Genomic DNA, 16108 nt, shown 5'->3' on the forward strand with positions numbered 1-16108 from the left:
GACCAGTCTAAAGCATGTTGGAATGAGTCCGAACCAAACAACTCTGAAGCAGCTGAACTCCATTTAGGACATTCAACCAACTTGATAGAACCTTATGTCATCTTTCAGCATGTTTGAATGCATTATGTACTCATGCTGGCACCAAATGCCTCATTTTGATGTATTGTGGATAGAATATTACTTAATCAACAAAGTCACCTTCTCAGATTTCAACAGTGAATTAATGTAAATAAAGCAGCAAAAATTTTGCTCAGTTCCTGTCCGAACAAATTTACGCAGCAATATTCTTGGCCAAGCAGTCATATTTTCCAACTAGACTGATGGAGAGTTTACCTCTTGATTATTATTCATTTTAATATTAATATTTTTTGCTGATATTTTTGATAACTAGGAGCAGGAAACTAGTGAGGAGCTATCACATCGCTAATGGAAAAACAAGTACATTCAATGGTAATTGGCCACAATTTTGATGTGTTGCGATTTTTTAAAATGGATTGGATAGACTTGAGCAATTATTCAACATCTGGTGGCCTCCATAACCTCGACCATCTCAAGGATCCTGCTGGTGACCTCACATAACCACAATTTCCTTCATGTAATCAGCTATCTTAAATCCTGAAGAACTGAAACCACCTCCCCAACCCACTTTACTTTTTTTACTTTCTTCAGTACTCATTTTGATCTCCTGCTTACGACCCCTGTGAACCCTAGTCTGAAGGACTTTAGACATTTTAATTTGTTAAATACATAACATAAATAAATGGTGCTGGTGTTATTAATGTTCCCCCGAGAGTTAGAGAATTAACACTTCAGCTTCCTTGGGTGAGTATTTTAAGAATATTAAAACAAAATTTTGGTTGCCATACTTTCACCAATAATACAATTTTTATACCTTAAGAATATTTTATACCATTTCTCTGGTTAGAATATAATTTTATGATTCAATAGGATCCATGACACCCTATAAAATGCAACACATTTGGTACCAGGAACTGGCAGGGATAGACGCTGGAGGCCAGCAAATCCACCAGGTTTTTTATAAATTTTCCTTGATTGAACAAAGGTGACTTGCTGACACAAATTAGTAGTGATTTCAAGATATTTGTGCAATTTGGAATTTACAATCAACAATTATAAATACAAATTTCTCAAATATGAATAGTCTTCATCACCTGCTAGCCGTTCTACTGGAAGTTACTGGATTTTGGCTGCACTCAGACTCATAATAAAACATATTCCTCATTTAAGTATAACTAATATTGGCCAACCAATAATTTTTCAAGTATCTTCTCTTGGCTTAATTTTCTTAAATTATTTTCAAAATATTTTTGATACCTCAAAGGATTTACTCCAAGATGATCTTTTCAGATTTACTTTGCTAATGTGTTATTTCTGGAACTGCAACTGTAAATATTAAATCTATCACTTTATATTTATTATCTCTTTTTCTGTCTTATGGCATGTTATGGTAATTTAATTTGCACTACTGTTGTTGGTATATCTTATTGACCTAGATGGCTGCAGCAAGTGAAAATCCCAATTCCACTGTACATTGTACTCATGTATATGACAATGAACTTTTTACACATACTGACTGTCAAGGTTTGTTTTAAATAATTCAAGAGTTTTTGCCACAATTTTAAAATGAATATATTGAACCAAAGAGTAGGCATCAAGGTTCCTTCATTCTGCAGGAAACATTTCCAAATTTAGTATGAACTTTTGACAGAATGACTACATTATAGTCTTCATACAAGGTATACAGCCAGCATCTTTTTTCCCAGGGGCAGGAGTAGAAAACACCAGAGGACATCTGTACAAGATGAAGGGAGGGAAGTTCAGGGGAGATATCAGTGGTAAGGTTTTTTTTGTATTTTTTTTTAAACACACAGGGAGTTGTGGCTGCCTGGAATGCTTTTCCAGGGGTGGTGGTGGAGGCTGAAGCATTAGGGGCATTTAAGAGACTCCTAGACAGGCACATGGATGGAAGAAAAATAGTGGGTTTTGAGGTAGGGAGCATTTAGTTATTTTTTTGATAGGAATATGTAGGTCAGCACAACATGAAGGGTCAAAGGGCCTGTACTGTGCTATAGTTTTTATGTTCTTTGTAAGAATCGGAGAAAAAAATTGTTTTGGCTTCTCTCCTGTAACTGAAATGACAGTTGCTCAAGTCTTCAACAAAAATTAATAATGATTCACTTCATAATGTTCTCAAGTTATACTATTTTTCTGTCAAATTTGTAGTTTTGTAATATATTCAAAGTAAGCTAGCAATTTTTCTGTAATCATGACACAAAACAGACAAGAGAATGCAGATACTGGGAATTAGTACAAAACAAATGCTCTGGAGATGAGCGCACAGAACAGCATTTGTTGGGGTGAAGGCTTCAGATAACGTCCCTGCATCAGATACTCACATTGACTTTGAAACCCTGCATGCTACCATCCAGGAAGTGAACATTGCAGACAACCACTGATCGATGTTTGTCTCTTGGCATCTCCAGAACACGCATATGGCTTGCCTTCCCTCCAAGCACACGAAATCGTAATGTCATCACTACACCTCCGCTATCTAAATGTGAATATTAACAACGTTAATATAAAATCAAAATTTGATCCAATGAAGTCAATTTAGAATATGCAATCCTATCTTGCTGTTCATGTAAATTAACACCGAAATGTCATTGTTGCTTACTCCAATCCTCTGAAAGGATTAAAAAAAAACACTAAAGCTGTAAAATTAAGGTTCAAATCTAAATTAGACATGGTTTTGCAATAGGAGTTAGGACAAGTGCACAAATTGAGAATTGTTTTTTAAGCCAACAGTCTCATCTTCAGGTTCAAGAATGAGAAATCGTTCACGTTGTAAATAAAATTAATTTTTGAAATCAATGCTGGACACCAAAATACTAAGTATTCAAGTTAAGCAGAACAAGTGGACAATGGCCAGAGATGATGAAACATGGAGTGAAAGTGATCACCATCAGTTATAAAATTTCTAAACAAATGTTCTTTTGTATATCATTAACCTGGTCCCAAAGAGGGCGACAGTAACAGGCCTTAATGACTACTGCCTCGTGGCACTGACCTCCACCATTATGAAATGTTTCGAGCATCTGGTGATGAGATGCATAAAAGCTCGCCTTCCAGAGATACTGGACCCATTTCAATTTGCCTACAGATGGAACTGCTCCACTGATGATGCTATGGCCTTATCCCTCCACTCTACTCTGACCCACCTAGAAATAAATCCCTCTTGAGCAGCTGTTGTTTATTGACTTCAGCTCAGTGTTGAATACAATTATGCACCAGAAGCATAATTGCTCTCCACAGTATAGAAATTTGCAAGATCTTTGGTGACATATCAAATCTCTTCAAACTCCTAATAAAGTGTAGCCACTGGCAAGACTTCATTATTAGAACAACATGAACCTTGGACCAACAAGAATATGACACTCAGGAATTTGAAGTTCTTTACTTTCTCCACTGTTGACCCCTTGAGGACTGGTTTGTGTTCTCCTGGTTTCCCCTTCCTGAAGTTAACAATCAGTTCCTCAGGTCTACTCATATTGAGTTCAAGGTTGTTGTTGTGACACCAATCAACTAGATGATCCCAGGGGTGCAGTTAGATTCCAACATAATAAAAAGGCACCACGACACTTAACAGATAGTGAGTCAGTGGTTGAATGGCAGACAACACTGATTTTTTGGCATTGTTAGACCGGGGGTGGGGGGGAGGAGGAGGATGGATAACACAAAATTCACGGGTAGCCAATAATTTGATGTTCTGCCTGCCCTTCCAACTTTATATAATTTTTTAAAATCACACTTACACCTTTTATCACTAACTTATTAAAATTTTGAAACCCAAGGAGAAATAAATACCTTCAGAGCTATTCCTCCCCTGATGCCAGCAGCAGACTGCTCCCCTGGAGTATATTTTTCAAAAGAGGCACCTTTTTTTTTAAGACTTTATTTAAAATTTTATAACATGAATACAATAAAGAATTACATTTAAAGAAAAATAGAAAAACATTTAAAAAGGTATGATTACAATATTACATCAGAAAACTACACAAAATAACCCTCCGTTAATTGTAACTCAATATTAATAGTCTAACTTAAAATTAGTCCAACCCTCCCCCCAAAATAAAGAGTGAAGAGTTAATAAAATACCCACTTACAAAAAAGAGATAAAACTTAACCTAAAAAAATTCTAACAACAACAACAAAAAAAATTGTCAATACTAAAATATCACACTTAAACATATATTTAAATCAAACTTAAATGCATATAATTAGCAAACGGAGTCCACTTTAACTTATAAAAAGACATCTTATCCTGAATTGAAAAAGATATCCTTTCCATAGTCAAAGAAAATTTCATTTCCAAATACCACTTATCTAAAGTTAATATATTTCTATCTTTCCAAGTAAGTGCTATACATTTCTTAGCCACAACTAAAGCTAAATAAATAAATGAAATCTGATAATCCTCTAAACTTAAATCGATTAATGATTGCATGTTCCCTAATAAAAATATATCGGGATCTAATACAAGATGGATATTATATAAACTGTTAAAAACAGATTGAATACCTTTCCAAAACTGTTGCAATCGATCACAAAGCCAAACAGTATGCAAAAAAGTATTGGCCGTCTGATCACAACGAAAACAAGAATCCAACTTACTAAAACCAATTTTTTTTAATTTCTCCGGCGTTAAATATAGCTGATGAATGAAATTGTAATTAATCATCGCTAGTCTAGCATTAATTAATTTCCGAATACTATTCTGACAAATTTCCATCCAAGCTTCTTCAGCTATTTTATGTCCTAAATCTTTTTCCCATTTCAACTTATCTTTATCCCAGTCTTTCTTACTATCAATTTCTTGTACAATACAATACAAATCAGATATATATCCATTTTTTGGTATTGAAAGTACATATTCTTCAAAACTAGATTCAGGCAATAAAATCATATGTCGACCACATAACTGTTTTACAAAAGATCTTAATTGATAATATACAAATATAGAATTTGCACTAATACCATATTTCCTTTGTAATTCGTCAAAGGAACAAAAACAACCCTCAGAAAAACAATCAGATAAATTTTTTATTCCCTTCTTTTCCCATTGTTTCAAAGTGGCATTGGAGACCGTAAAAGGAACAAGTTGATTATTATATAATGGCAATCTTCCAGAATATATATTTTTAAGTCCCAATTTTTTAAGTTTACTTGTCCATAAATTCAATAAATGTTTCAATATTGGCACATCATAAGTTCGTAATAAATTTTTATTCCATCGAAACAAAAACTCATGAGGAAATTTTTCTAAAATAACCGCCATTTCTATCTTTACCCAACTAGGTGGGTCGTCCATATTCATTAATGCACTAAGAAATTTGAATTGAGCTGCTTCATAATAATGCTGAAAATTCGGTAATCTTAAACCTCCAAATTGAAAATCCCACATCAATTTTCTCATTGCTACTCTCGGAAATTTTCCCTTCCATAAGAATTCTCTAATCACTTTATATAAATCCTTAAAAAAACTTTTTTTTTTAAATAAGGAATTGATTGAAACAAATATTGTATTCTAGGAAAAATATTCATTTTTATGGTATTAATCCTCCCTAGTAAACCCAAAGGTAGATCCCTCCACCTAATCAAATCTAATTTAATCCTTTTTATTAAAGGAAAATAATTAATTGAATATAATTCTTGAAATTCCATATTAACATTAATTCCTAAATATTTAATTTGTGTAGTCCACTTCAAATTTGTAATATTTTTACATACTGAATAATCACCTTTATAAATTGGTAAAATTTCACTTTTAGCCCAATTTACTTTGTAACCAGATAATTGGCCATAAATTTCTAAACATTCTTGAATTGCAGGTAAAGAAATATCCAGATCCACCAAATATAATAAAACATCATCAGCAAATAAATTAATCTTATAATCCTCATTCAGAACTCTCATACCTTTAACATTTTCATTTTGACGTATTGATTGTGCTAAAGGTTCAATAACTATAGCAAATAAAGCAGGTGACAACAGACATCCTTGTCTAGTAGATCTTGTCAAACTAAAAGATTCTGAAATTTGGCCAGTAACAGCAATTCTAGCCTTCAGGCTATTATATAAAGCCTTTATCAACCCAATAAATGAAGAACCAAAACAAAATTTCTCAAGTACTTTGAACAGAAACTTCCATTCCACTCTATCAAAAGCCTTTTCTGCATCCAATGAAATCACTATTGGATAATTCAACTGAAATTTAGATTTATTTATCAAGGTTATTAACCGTAAAATATTATCTGACGCATACCTGTTTTTTATAAATCCCGTTTGATCACCATGTATAATTTTAGGCAGATATTGAGCTAATCTATTAGCCATAATTTTAGCTACAATTTTATAATCTACATTTAACAATGAAATTGGTCTATAAGAAGAAACCTGTAAAGGGTCTTTATCTTTTTTTGGTATAACCATAATTATTGCGTTAGAACAAGACTCAGGTAATTGAAAAGTATTGTAAGTTTGTTGTAATACATCCTTATAAATAGAAGATACATCAGCATAAAAAACTTTATAAAACTCTATAGAAAACCCATCTTCACCAGGTGCCTTTCCATTCGGCATGTCTCTTATTGCCCTTTCTATTTCATCTTCTGTAAAAGGTTTATCTAACTCTTGTCTGTCTTCTTGATTCAATTGTGGCAAGTTAATATTTTCCAAAAAAGAATCTATTGCGTCTCCAGTTACAACTATACATTCCGAAGTATACAATTGTTTATAGAAATTACAAAATTCCTCATTAATCTCCTTTTGATTAAAAGTAATACCTGATTTTTTTCTAATCGCTGGTATAATCCTAGATAATTGTTCCTTTTTGAAATGCCATGACAAAACTTTATGAGCTTTCTCACCCCATTCATAAAACTTATGCTTAGTTCGATTCATTAAACATTCAAACCGATATGTTTGTAATTCATTATATTTAAATTTTAAATTAGTTAACTGATTCTTTTGCGTTTCGGTAGCATGTTTTTGAAATTCTTTTTCAGTAGCAGTTATCTTTTCCTCTAAGTCTTCAATCTCTTTAATTCTCTCCTTCTTTACTTTAGAGGCATAACTGATAATTTGGCCTCGCAAAAAAGCTTTCATTGCATCCCATAAAACAAAATGACTAGAAACAGAATTACAGTTAATACCAATAAAAATTTCAATTTGCTGTTTTTCTAATGTTCCTTATCTGTTAAAAGAGTTTCCTGTAAAAAAGCAACATCAACTTTTAATTATTTTAAATAAGCAAGTACTTTCTTACGCTTAATAGGATTATTTAAACCCTGAACATTAAGAGAAGCAAACTTCAATTTAGACATTTCTTACACTCAATAAAACACAACAACAAGAAACAAACAAAAAAAGGAAAAGAAAGAGAGAAAAAAAAGAAACCCCCCCAAAAAAAGAAAAAACCCTTAATTCCCTTTGAAATTACAACCAAAAACTAAAAAAAAAGTTTTATTTATATATATATATATATATCTTCTCTTTGGCTTGGCTTCGCGGACGAAGATTTATGGAGGGGGTAAAAGTACACGTCAGCTGCAGGCTCGATTGTGGCTGACAAGTCCGATGCGGAACAGGCAGACACGGTTGCAGCGGAAAAATGGTTGGTTGGGGTTGGGTGTTGGGTTTTCTCTCCTTTGTCTTTTGTCAGTGAGGTGGGCTCTGCGGTCTTCTTCAAAGGAGGTTGCTGCCCGCCGAACTGTGAGGCGCCAAGATGCACGGTTTGATGCGATATCAGCCCACTGGCGGTGGTCAATGTGGCAGGCACCAAGAGATTTCTTTAGGCAGTCCTTGTACCTCTTCTTTGGTGCACCTCTGTCACGGTGGCCAGTGGAGAGCTCGCCATATAACACGATCTTGGGAAGGCGATGGTCCTCCATTCTGGAGACGTGACCCACCCAGCGCAGCTGGATCTTCAGCAGCGTGGACTCGATGCTGTCGGCCTCTGCCATCTCGAGTACTTCGATGTTAGGGATGAAGTCGCTCCAATGAATGTTGAGGATGGAGTGGAGACAACGCTGGTGGAAGCGTTCTAGGAGCCGTAGGTGATGCCGGTAGAGGACCCATGATTCGGAGCCGAACAGGAGTGTGGGTATGACAACGGCTCTGTATACGCTAATCTTTGTGAGGTTTTTCAGTTGGTTGTTTTTCCAGACTCTTTTGTGTAGTCTTCCAAAGGCGCTATTTGCCTTGGAGAGTCTGTTGTCTATCTCGTTGTCCATCCTTGCATCTGATGAAATGGTGCAGCCGAGATAGGTAAACTGGTTGACCGTTTTGAGTTTTGTGTGCCCGATGGAGATGTGGGGGGGCTGGTAGTCATGGTGGGGAGCTGGCTGATGGAGGACCTCCGTTTTCTTCAGGCTGACTTCCAGGCCAAACATTTTGGCAGTTTCCGCAAAACAGGACGTCAAGCGCTGAAGAGCTGGCTCTGAATGGGCAACTAAAGCGGCATTGTCTGCAAAGAGTAGTTCACGGACAAGTTTCTCTTGTGTCTTGGTGTGAGCTTATAAATATAAATATATAACGAGATAGACAACAGACTCGCCAAGGCAAATAGCGCTTTTGGAAGACTACACAAAAGAGTCTGGAAAAACAACCAACTGAAAAACCTCACAAAGATAAGCGTATACAGAGCCGTTGTCATACCCACACTCCTGTTCTGCTTCGAATCATGGGTCCTCTACCGGCATCACCTACGGCTCCTAGAACGCTTCCACCAGCGTTGTCTCCGCTCCATCCTCAACATTCATTGGAGCGCTTTCATCCCTAACGTCGAAGTACTCGAGATGGCAGAGGTCGACAGCATCGAGTCCACGCTGCTGAAGATCCAGCTGCGCTGGGTGGCTCACGTCTCCAGAATGGAGGACCATTGCCTTCCCAAGATCGTATTATATGGCGAGCTCTCCACTGGCCACCGTGAAATATATATATAAATTAATTATTTTAAAAAGATAATAAAAAAAAAGCTTCACTCCCTAACCCAAAAATTAAAAAGAAAAAAAAAACAGGTCGGAGGTCACAATTACCTGCTCCTGTTTAAACCACCTAATGCGGTAACTCCCCCAAAATATTGGGTGTGAGATAACTCACACGCAGCTGATGACTTCTGGAATTTGGTGCCCACCCAGTTCCCTCTCCCAACTCCCATCACTATTTAAAATCTTCTCAACAAAAAATAATAATTTTTTTAAAAAAAATTTTCTTTTAATCAACTTTGCCATTGCGACCACCGTTTCTTCCATTTCTTCCAGAAATCAGATTCCCTTCTTGCAGCTCTGCCCTCTTTGGAGACCGTGGAGGACTACGTCGTTCCTGGAATTGCGTAATTGGTAAAGACTGAGCAAAATCCATAGCTTCTTTAGGATTATCAAAGAACTTTGGTTGATATCCATCCTGAAAAATCTTCAGTACTGCAGGGTATCTAAATGTTGCCTTATACCCTTTTTTCCACAATAATTCTTTCACAGAATTAAATTCACGTCGTTGAAACATAATTTCCTGACTCAAATCCGGATAGAAGAAAACACGATTACTCTGAACCATCAAAGGAGATATGTTTTGCTGTGCATTTCTAATAGCCATACGTAAAATGGTCTCTCTATCACAGAAATTTAAACAGCGAACCAAAACAGGTCTTGGATTCTGTCCTGAAAAAGGTCTCCTTTTCAAAGCTCTATGAGCCTGTTCCAATATTAAACCTTCAGGAAACTTATCTTGTCCCAACACTTGTGGAATCCATTCAGTAAAAAATTTTCTTGGATCTGGCCCTTCTATGCCTTCTGGAAAGCCGACAATTTTCACATTATTCCATCTAGATTGGTTCTCCAAATAATCAACCTTTTTTGCTAAATTTTTATTCTGAATTTGTAGCGTTTCAATTGTTTTATTCACATCTTGCAATTGATCTTGTACATCAGATAATCCTTGATCACACATCTCAAGTCTTTCAATAGTTTCGACTTTAAAAGCTCCATAATCAGCCATCTGTTGAGTATTGACATCCACCAATGCATTAATCTTAGAAATAAGATTAATCATAGAATCACCTAAATGCATCATTGAAGAAAATATCTTATGTTCAAGACTCTTGAAAAGTATATCAACAGCAGTAGATCCAGACATAGTGGGATCCTGCTGTTCTTGTGGAATCAGAGGACCTTCTATCCCTTCTTTTAATTTAGTAGCTTTTCTTGCAGTTTGACTCCGTGTAAGAGCCCCTGCCACAGACCCCCCAGAAGAATCAGGAGGCTGATGATCAGGGTTATCTTTGATCCAAACCTCCTTTAAAAGCTTTGTTACGTCAGTATCTGGAAGAGCTGTTGTAACTGATGGTATAGCTGTCAAATAACAACTCTTTAACTCTCCAACTGGTGGCGCCCCAGCTAATTCAGCAGTCAAAGTCTCAGTAGACATTGTTTGAAATACTGGCATCCGGCCAGCCCTTTGTTCTAAAGGCAGCTGAAAACGACCTTCAGAAAGACTTACGGAATCAGAACGGAGCTCCAAGGCCGAATTCTTCGCTTGTTTTCCTGGATCCATTTCACGCTGAGTCGTGGGTTTTTGTAAACAGGCAGGCTCAGATAATTTCAGAAAATATAATTTTTTGACAATCTGTTGATGTTTCTTTTTACTTTTTTTTAACAAATGTACCATTAGGTATTAATTCAACACCTCATACTATTTATAAACTTTTTTAAAAAGTTTTAACGAGCACTTAAAGACAAAACAATAAGTTAGAGTCAGGAGAGGACTGGAAGGCACATCTGTTCCTTACGCCATCTTGCCACGACCCCCAAAAGTGGCATCTTTTTGAACTGTGTGCTCACTGCTCAGTCTCCTGTGATACAATGGCGGCCCACAGTTCAAAAAGGTGCCACTTTTGAAAAATACACTCAGGTGAAGCAGTCTCTCCCCATGCACGCCACAGGACGATCTACGTATCTCACTCCTGTACACTTCATTGCCATCTATGATTCTGCAAACAACCGTAGTGTTACTGGCAAATTTGCAGATAGCATTTGAAATGTGTCGAGTCGTGGGTGTAGAGACAGTAGAACAGTGGCCTAAGAATGCGTCTGTGTTTATAGTTATTTGTACTGAATGATCTTCCGATGAGGAGGTTGCAGAGGAAGGTGCAGAGGCCCAGTTTTGAAGCTTGCTGACCAGTACTGAGGGGATGATGATGCTGAAAGCTGAGCTATAAGTGATGAAAAGCAACCTGATGTATGTGTTGCTATCGTCTCGGTGATCCAGGGCTGAGTGAAGAGCCAGTGAGATTGTATCCGCTGTGGAACAATTTGGTGATGGGCAAATTCCAGTGGGTCTAGGAAGGTCTTTACTTCAGTATGAGTCAATTCTGGCCATGACCAACCTCAAAGCATTTCATGACAGTAGATGTGAGGGCTGCTGACTGATAGACATTGAGGCAGCTCACTCTGCTCTTCTTTGGCACCGTATTATTGATGCCATTTGAAGCAGGTGGGAACCTCCAACTGCAGCAATGAGAGATTGAAGATAACACTCTGGCTAGTTGGTTGGCACAGATTTTCATTATCCTGCCAAGTATGCCATTAGAGACTGATGTCTTGCAAGGTTCATCATCTTGAAAGATGTTCCGATGTTGTTCTCAGAGATGGATATTACTAGATTGCCAGCTTCTGTAGGGATTCTCATTGGTAGAGTTGAATTCTCCCTTTCAAAATGAGCATGAAAGGTGTTTTGCTCATCATGTAGTGAAGCACCACAGCCATTTATGATCACAAGATATCGGAGCAAATATTGGCTATTGAGTCTGCTCCACCATTCTAATCATGACCTGATCCATCCTCCCACTCTGCCCCACTCCCTGGCTTTCACCTATAACCCTTAATGCCCTCTCTAATCAAATGCTTGTCAATCTCTGCCTTAAATACATCAACGGCCTCACTTCCACAGCCACCTGTGATGTTCCACAGACTCTCAATCCTCTGACTAAAGAAAGTTTTCCTCATCTGTTTTAAATCGATGCTCTTATCCTCAAGTTGTACCCCCTTGTTCAAGACTTCCCTAACATGGGAAACATCTTTGCCACATCTACTCAGTCCAGGCCTTTCAGCATTCAAAATACCTCTATGATGTCCCCCCTTATCCTTTTGTACAATGAGTACAGTCCAAGAACTGTTAAACAATCCTCAAATGCTAACCCTTTCATTCTGGTATCACTCCAGTAAATCTTCTCTGAACCCTCTCAAACTCCAGCATGACTTTTCTCAAAGAAACCCCTACACTGTACTTCAAGTGAGATCCCATCAGTGCTTTAGAGTCTCAACATTACGTCCCTGATCTTATATTCTATTTCTCTAGAAATAAATGCCAACATTGCATTTGCCTTCTTCACCATCGACTCAACCTGGAGGTTAATTTTTAGGGTATCTTGCATGAGGATTCCTAAATCCCTTTGCACCTCTGAATTTTGATATTTTTTTCCCTATGTAAATAATAGTCTGCCCATCTATTTCTTCTACACTTTCTTATTTCATCTGCTACCTCATTGCCCATTGCCTAATCCAAGTCTCTCTGTAGCCTTTCAGTATCTTCAGCACCACCCTCCCCACCACCTATTTTGGAATCATCCACAAAATTATCTGCAAAGCCATCTATTCTATAATCCAAATCATTTATATACAATGCAAACAACCCCAACCCCTGCAGAGCACCACTGGTAACCAGTAGCCAACCAGAAGAGGATCCTTTTATTTTTACTCTTTTTCCTGCCGATCATCCACTGCCCTACCCAAAGATGTTACAGGTCGGATGTTATGGCCTGTTACCCCTGCCACAGAGTATATGACTCTGTTTCTAGCTTTCCTTGGAATTGCCTCTTTGGTCCCAAGATAGCCTTCCTTGGGTCAGACTTGGACTTCCTCAGGAGATCTGGATATTTGTAAACACAAACTAAAGAAAATTTTTCACACTCATCATTTTTCAGACTTGAAATAAAATTTACCATTTAAGCTTATTTTGTACAAGGTTCCCTGTGCAAGTTTTTCAGAAAGTAAGGATGCATGGATTCCAATCCAGGCAAATCTCCTCTGCACCCTCTCCCTGGATACAGAACTGGCTTGCCCAGAAAAGGCAGAGGATGGTTGTAGATGGTTCCTATTCTGCATGGAGGTCGGTGACCAGTGGTGGTCCGCAAGGATCTGTTCTGATGCTCCTTCTCTTGCAATTTGTACAAATGATTTGGATGACTAAGTGGAGTGGGTTATTAAGTTTGCAGATGACACAAGAGTCAGTGGCATGGTGAATAGTTTGGAAGGTTGCCAGAGGGATGTTAATTAAATATAGAGCTGGATCAGCAGCTTGTTAATGACAGGACTCTGAGCAGTGTGGAACAACAGAGATTTTTGGCTGTCTATCCACAGGACACTCAAAGCTGCACAGGTTTTTGGTGTTAAGATGGTGTGTGGTGTATTGGCTCTTTATTGCTCTATTTAGATCTCTTGGACCCAGGCAAATTTCTAAGCTTTCCATTCTTTTTGTCCACAACAATGAGTGAACTCACCCATTCTGTTGGCTCATCTATCTTCTGAATCACGTTCAGGCTTTCCATCCTGTCCAACTCTGCCTTTAGTTGCTTTTTGAAGCTCAAATGGAACATTTCTGCATGGATGTATTATTGGTGGCACGCTTTTATCCACTCTGATCATGTGTTCTCCTGGAAGTCAGCCTAGACTCTGAAGGACAAGGACTCTTTTTACCAGGTTCAGTTTTTCTCACAGATTGTTAAAGCTAGTATGACCTGTACATCCTTTGGTACCACAATGAATACTAACATGTTCTCTTTGTCCTTGTGTTTCACTTTAACCATGCATTCTCCTTGCATTGGTATATCGGTACCTGAATATCCTGTCCCCTTCACTTTTGTTCCATACATCTCTGGTCTCGGTTTAATTTTCTTAAAATCAGTCTCTGATATTACATTAATTTGTGCTCCAGTATCCAATTTAATTGAAATATATATGTCATTCACTTTTAATCTCAACATCTAGTTTCTGTTTTCATTCTTGTTTTCAATCATAACATCTACATAGAATTCCTCTATCTTCCTTTCATCTACTACACGAACCTTGCTTTGTTGCACTTGGTTCCTACAGCAAAGGACATAATGCTTGCTGTAGTTGCACATACAGCATGCTTTACCATATGCTAGACACTTTTTTGGTAGGTGTTGTGTTCCGCATCGACGACATGGCTTTCGATTGTCCCTTTCATTTTTGTTCGCTGGCCACACCTCTCTTTCCACTTCGGCGTGCTTTTTGTTAAACAGTTTATGTCTGTTCTTGCTCACTGCATCCACATTGCAGCTAGTTTCACTGAACAGCTCTTTTTCCTGCAATTTTACAGTTTCTGCAGCTCTACAATGTGCTCTGGCTTTTTCCAGGTCCAGATTTTGCTCTCTTAGCAGTCTTTCCCTTAGATTATTATCTGGAATACCACACACAAGTCTGTCTTTTATCAGCGAGTCAGTCAGTCCACCAAATTCACACATTTTGCTTGTGTTTCTCAATTCAGTGATCAATACTTTCTTCCATTTTCTGCACACATGTGAAAAATCTGTGCATCTCAAATGCCATGTTACTTTTAGGTATGCAGTATGTCTCAAATTGTTCCATTATTTTTTCCAGTTTAATTTTGTCTCCTTCAGCAGGAAATATGAAGTTATTATACACCTCTAGGGCTTCATCACCCACAACATGCAAGAAAATTGAAGCTTTCACTTTATCACTTTTCTTGTCAACTCCAAATCCCACTAAATACAATCCAAAATACTGTTTAAATCTGTTCCAATTTTCAGCCACATTACCTGTCAACTGAAGTTTCACGGATGGATGTTTTCTTCTTTCTTTGGCTTGGCTTCGCGGACGAAGATTAATGGAAGGATAATGTCCACGTCAGCTGCAGGTTCGTTTGTGGCTGACAAGTCCGATGCGGGACAGGCAGACACGGTTGCAGCGGTTGCAAGGGAAAATTGGTTGGTTGGGGTTGGGTGTTGGGATTTTCCTCCTTTGTCTTTTGTCAGTGAGGTGGAATCTGCGGTCTTCTTCAAAGGAGGTTGCTGCCCGCCGAACTGTGAGGCGCCAAGATGCGCGGTTTGAGGTGATATCAGCCCACTGGCGGTGGTCAATGTGGCAGGCACCAAGAGCTTTCTTTAGGCAGTCCTTGTACCTCTGATGGATGTAATTCTTGCATTTTTCACTGTGTTCGCTTCTCTTCACTTTTGCTGACTTTAGATTTTCCATTTAAAGTTATTTCCTTCTAATTTCCTCCATCCCACTTCTGACACCATGTTTCATCTTGTATTTGTATGTGTGAGTTCTTAGACCACACATAGATGAAGGAAAAGGTTCTTTAGAGTTGATATGAACAGCACGAGGTATGCCATGAGGCTGTGAGTCTCCTGCTCTGTGTCAGCCCATGGTGGCAGCCAAGTATAATCGAGCAGTAAGGCATTGCTAGTTGCCTTACATCCACGATCACTATCATTACATGAGCCATTTAGAATTTAAAATCATGGAAGCAGCTTCCAAGCTAATTGAAACACAGCAGATGCAAGTAGCCCTTAACTCTCATTTGCAGCTTGACTGAAGAAAAGTCCAAGCCACTATCCAGCAAGAGGAGGGAATTGACACTTGGTTGGGGCCAGGGAGCATGAAGGTGACTGGTACCTTCTCAGGCTATTTAGTTACCGGTGCACACCCTGACCTTAGAGGGATGGTCTTGTTCCTCACGGGATTGGCAACTGGGAAGGTAGTCCGGGAAGCCATTACCCCCCTGGAGGGATCAGAGTACACAGACAAAGAGCTCCCACTTGAGTCTTCAGGGAATGGTCGGCAACATTACCCTGTCGATATCTCATATATGGGCTCTGGAAAGAGCATTGCAAAGGTAATCCCCATGGGAGTGGAGCTTCCCATGGGCTGCCCACTCTGATCTGGTCGAGCCTCCATTCTGGTGCTCCCCATCAGAGGCTGCCCTT

At 38.2% G+C, this 16108-nt stretch overlaps 1 protein-coding gene across 1 annotated transcript in view; it reads right to left on the reverse strand.

Moving 5' to 3' along the window:
* The window catches only part of LOC138749851 (tyrosine-protein phosphatase non-receptor type 3-like), a 204083-nt gene that overhangs the window by 139203 nt on the left and 48772 nt on the right, over positions 1 to 16108 (reverse strand). Inside the window, exon 2 of the mRNA XM_069911805.1 lies at positions 2418 to 2572. Coding sequence (XP_069767906.1) covers positions 2418 to 2555 — 138 coding nt within the window. The 5' untranslated portion in view covers positions 2556 to 2572. The remainder of the gene's footprint in view (positions 1 to 2417; positions 2573 to 16108) is intronic.

Source organism: Narcine bancroftii, chromosome 1, assembly GCF_036971445.1.
Source record: "Narcine bancroftii isolate sNarBan1 chromosome 1, sNarBan1.hap1, whole genome shotgun sequence".
NCBI lineage: Eukaryota > Metazoa > Chordata > Chondrichthyes > Torpediniformes > Narcinidae > Narcine > Narcine bancroftii.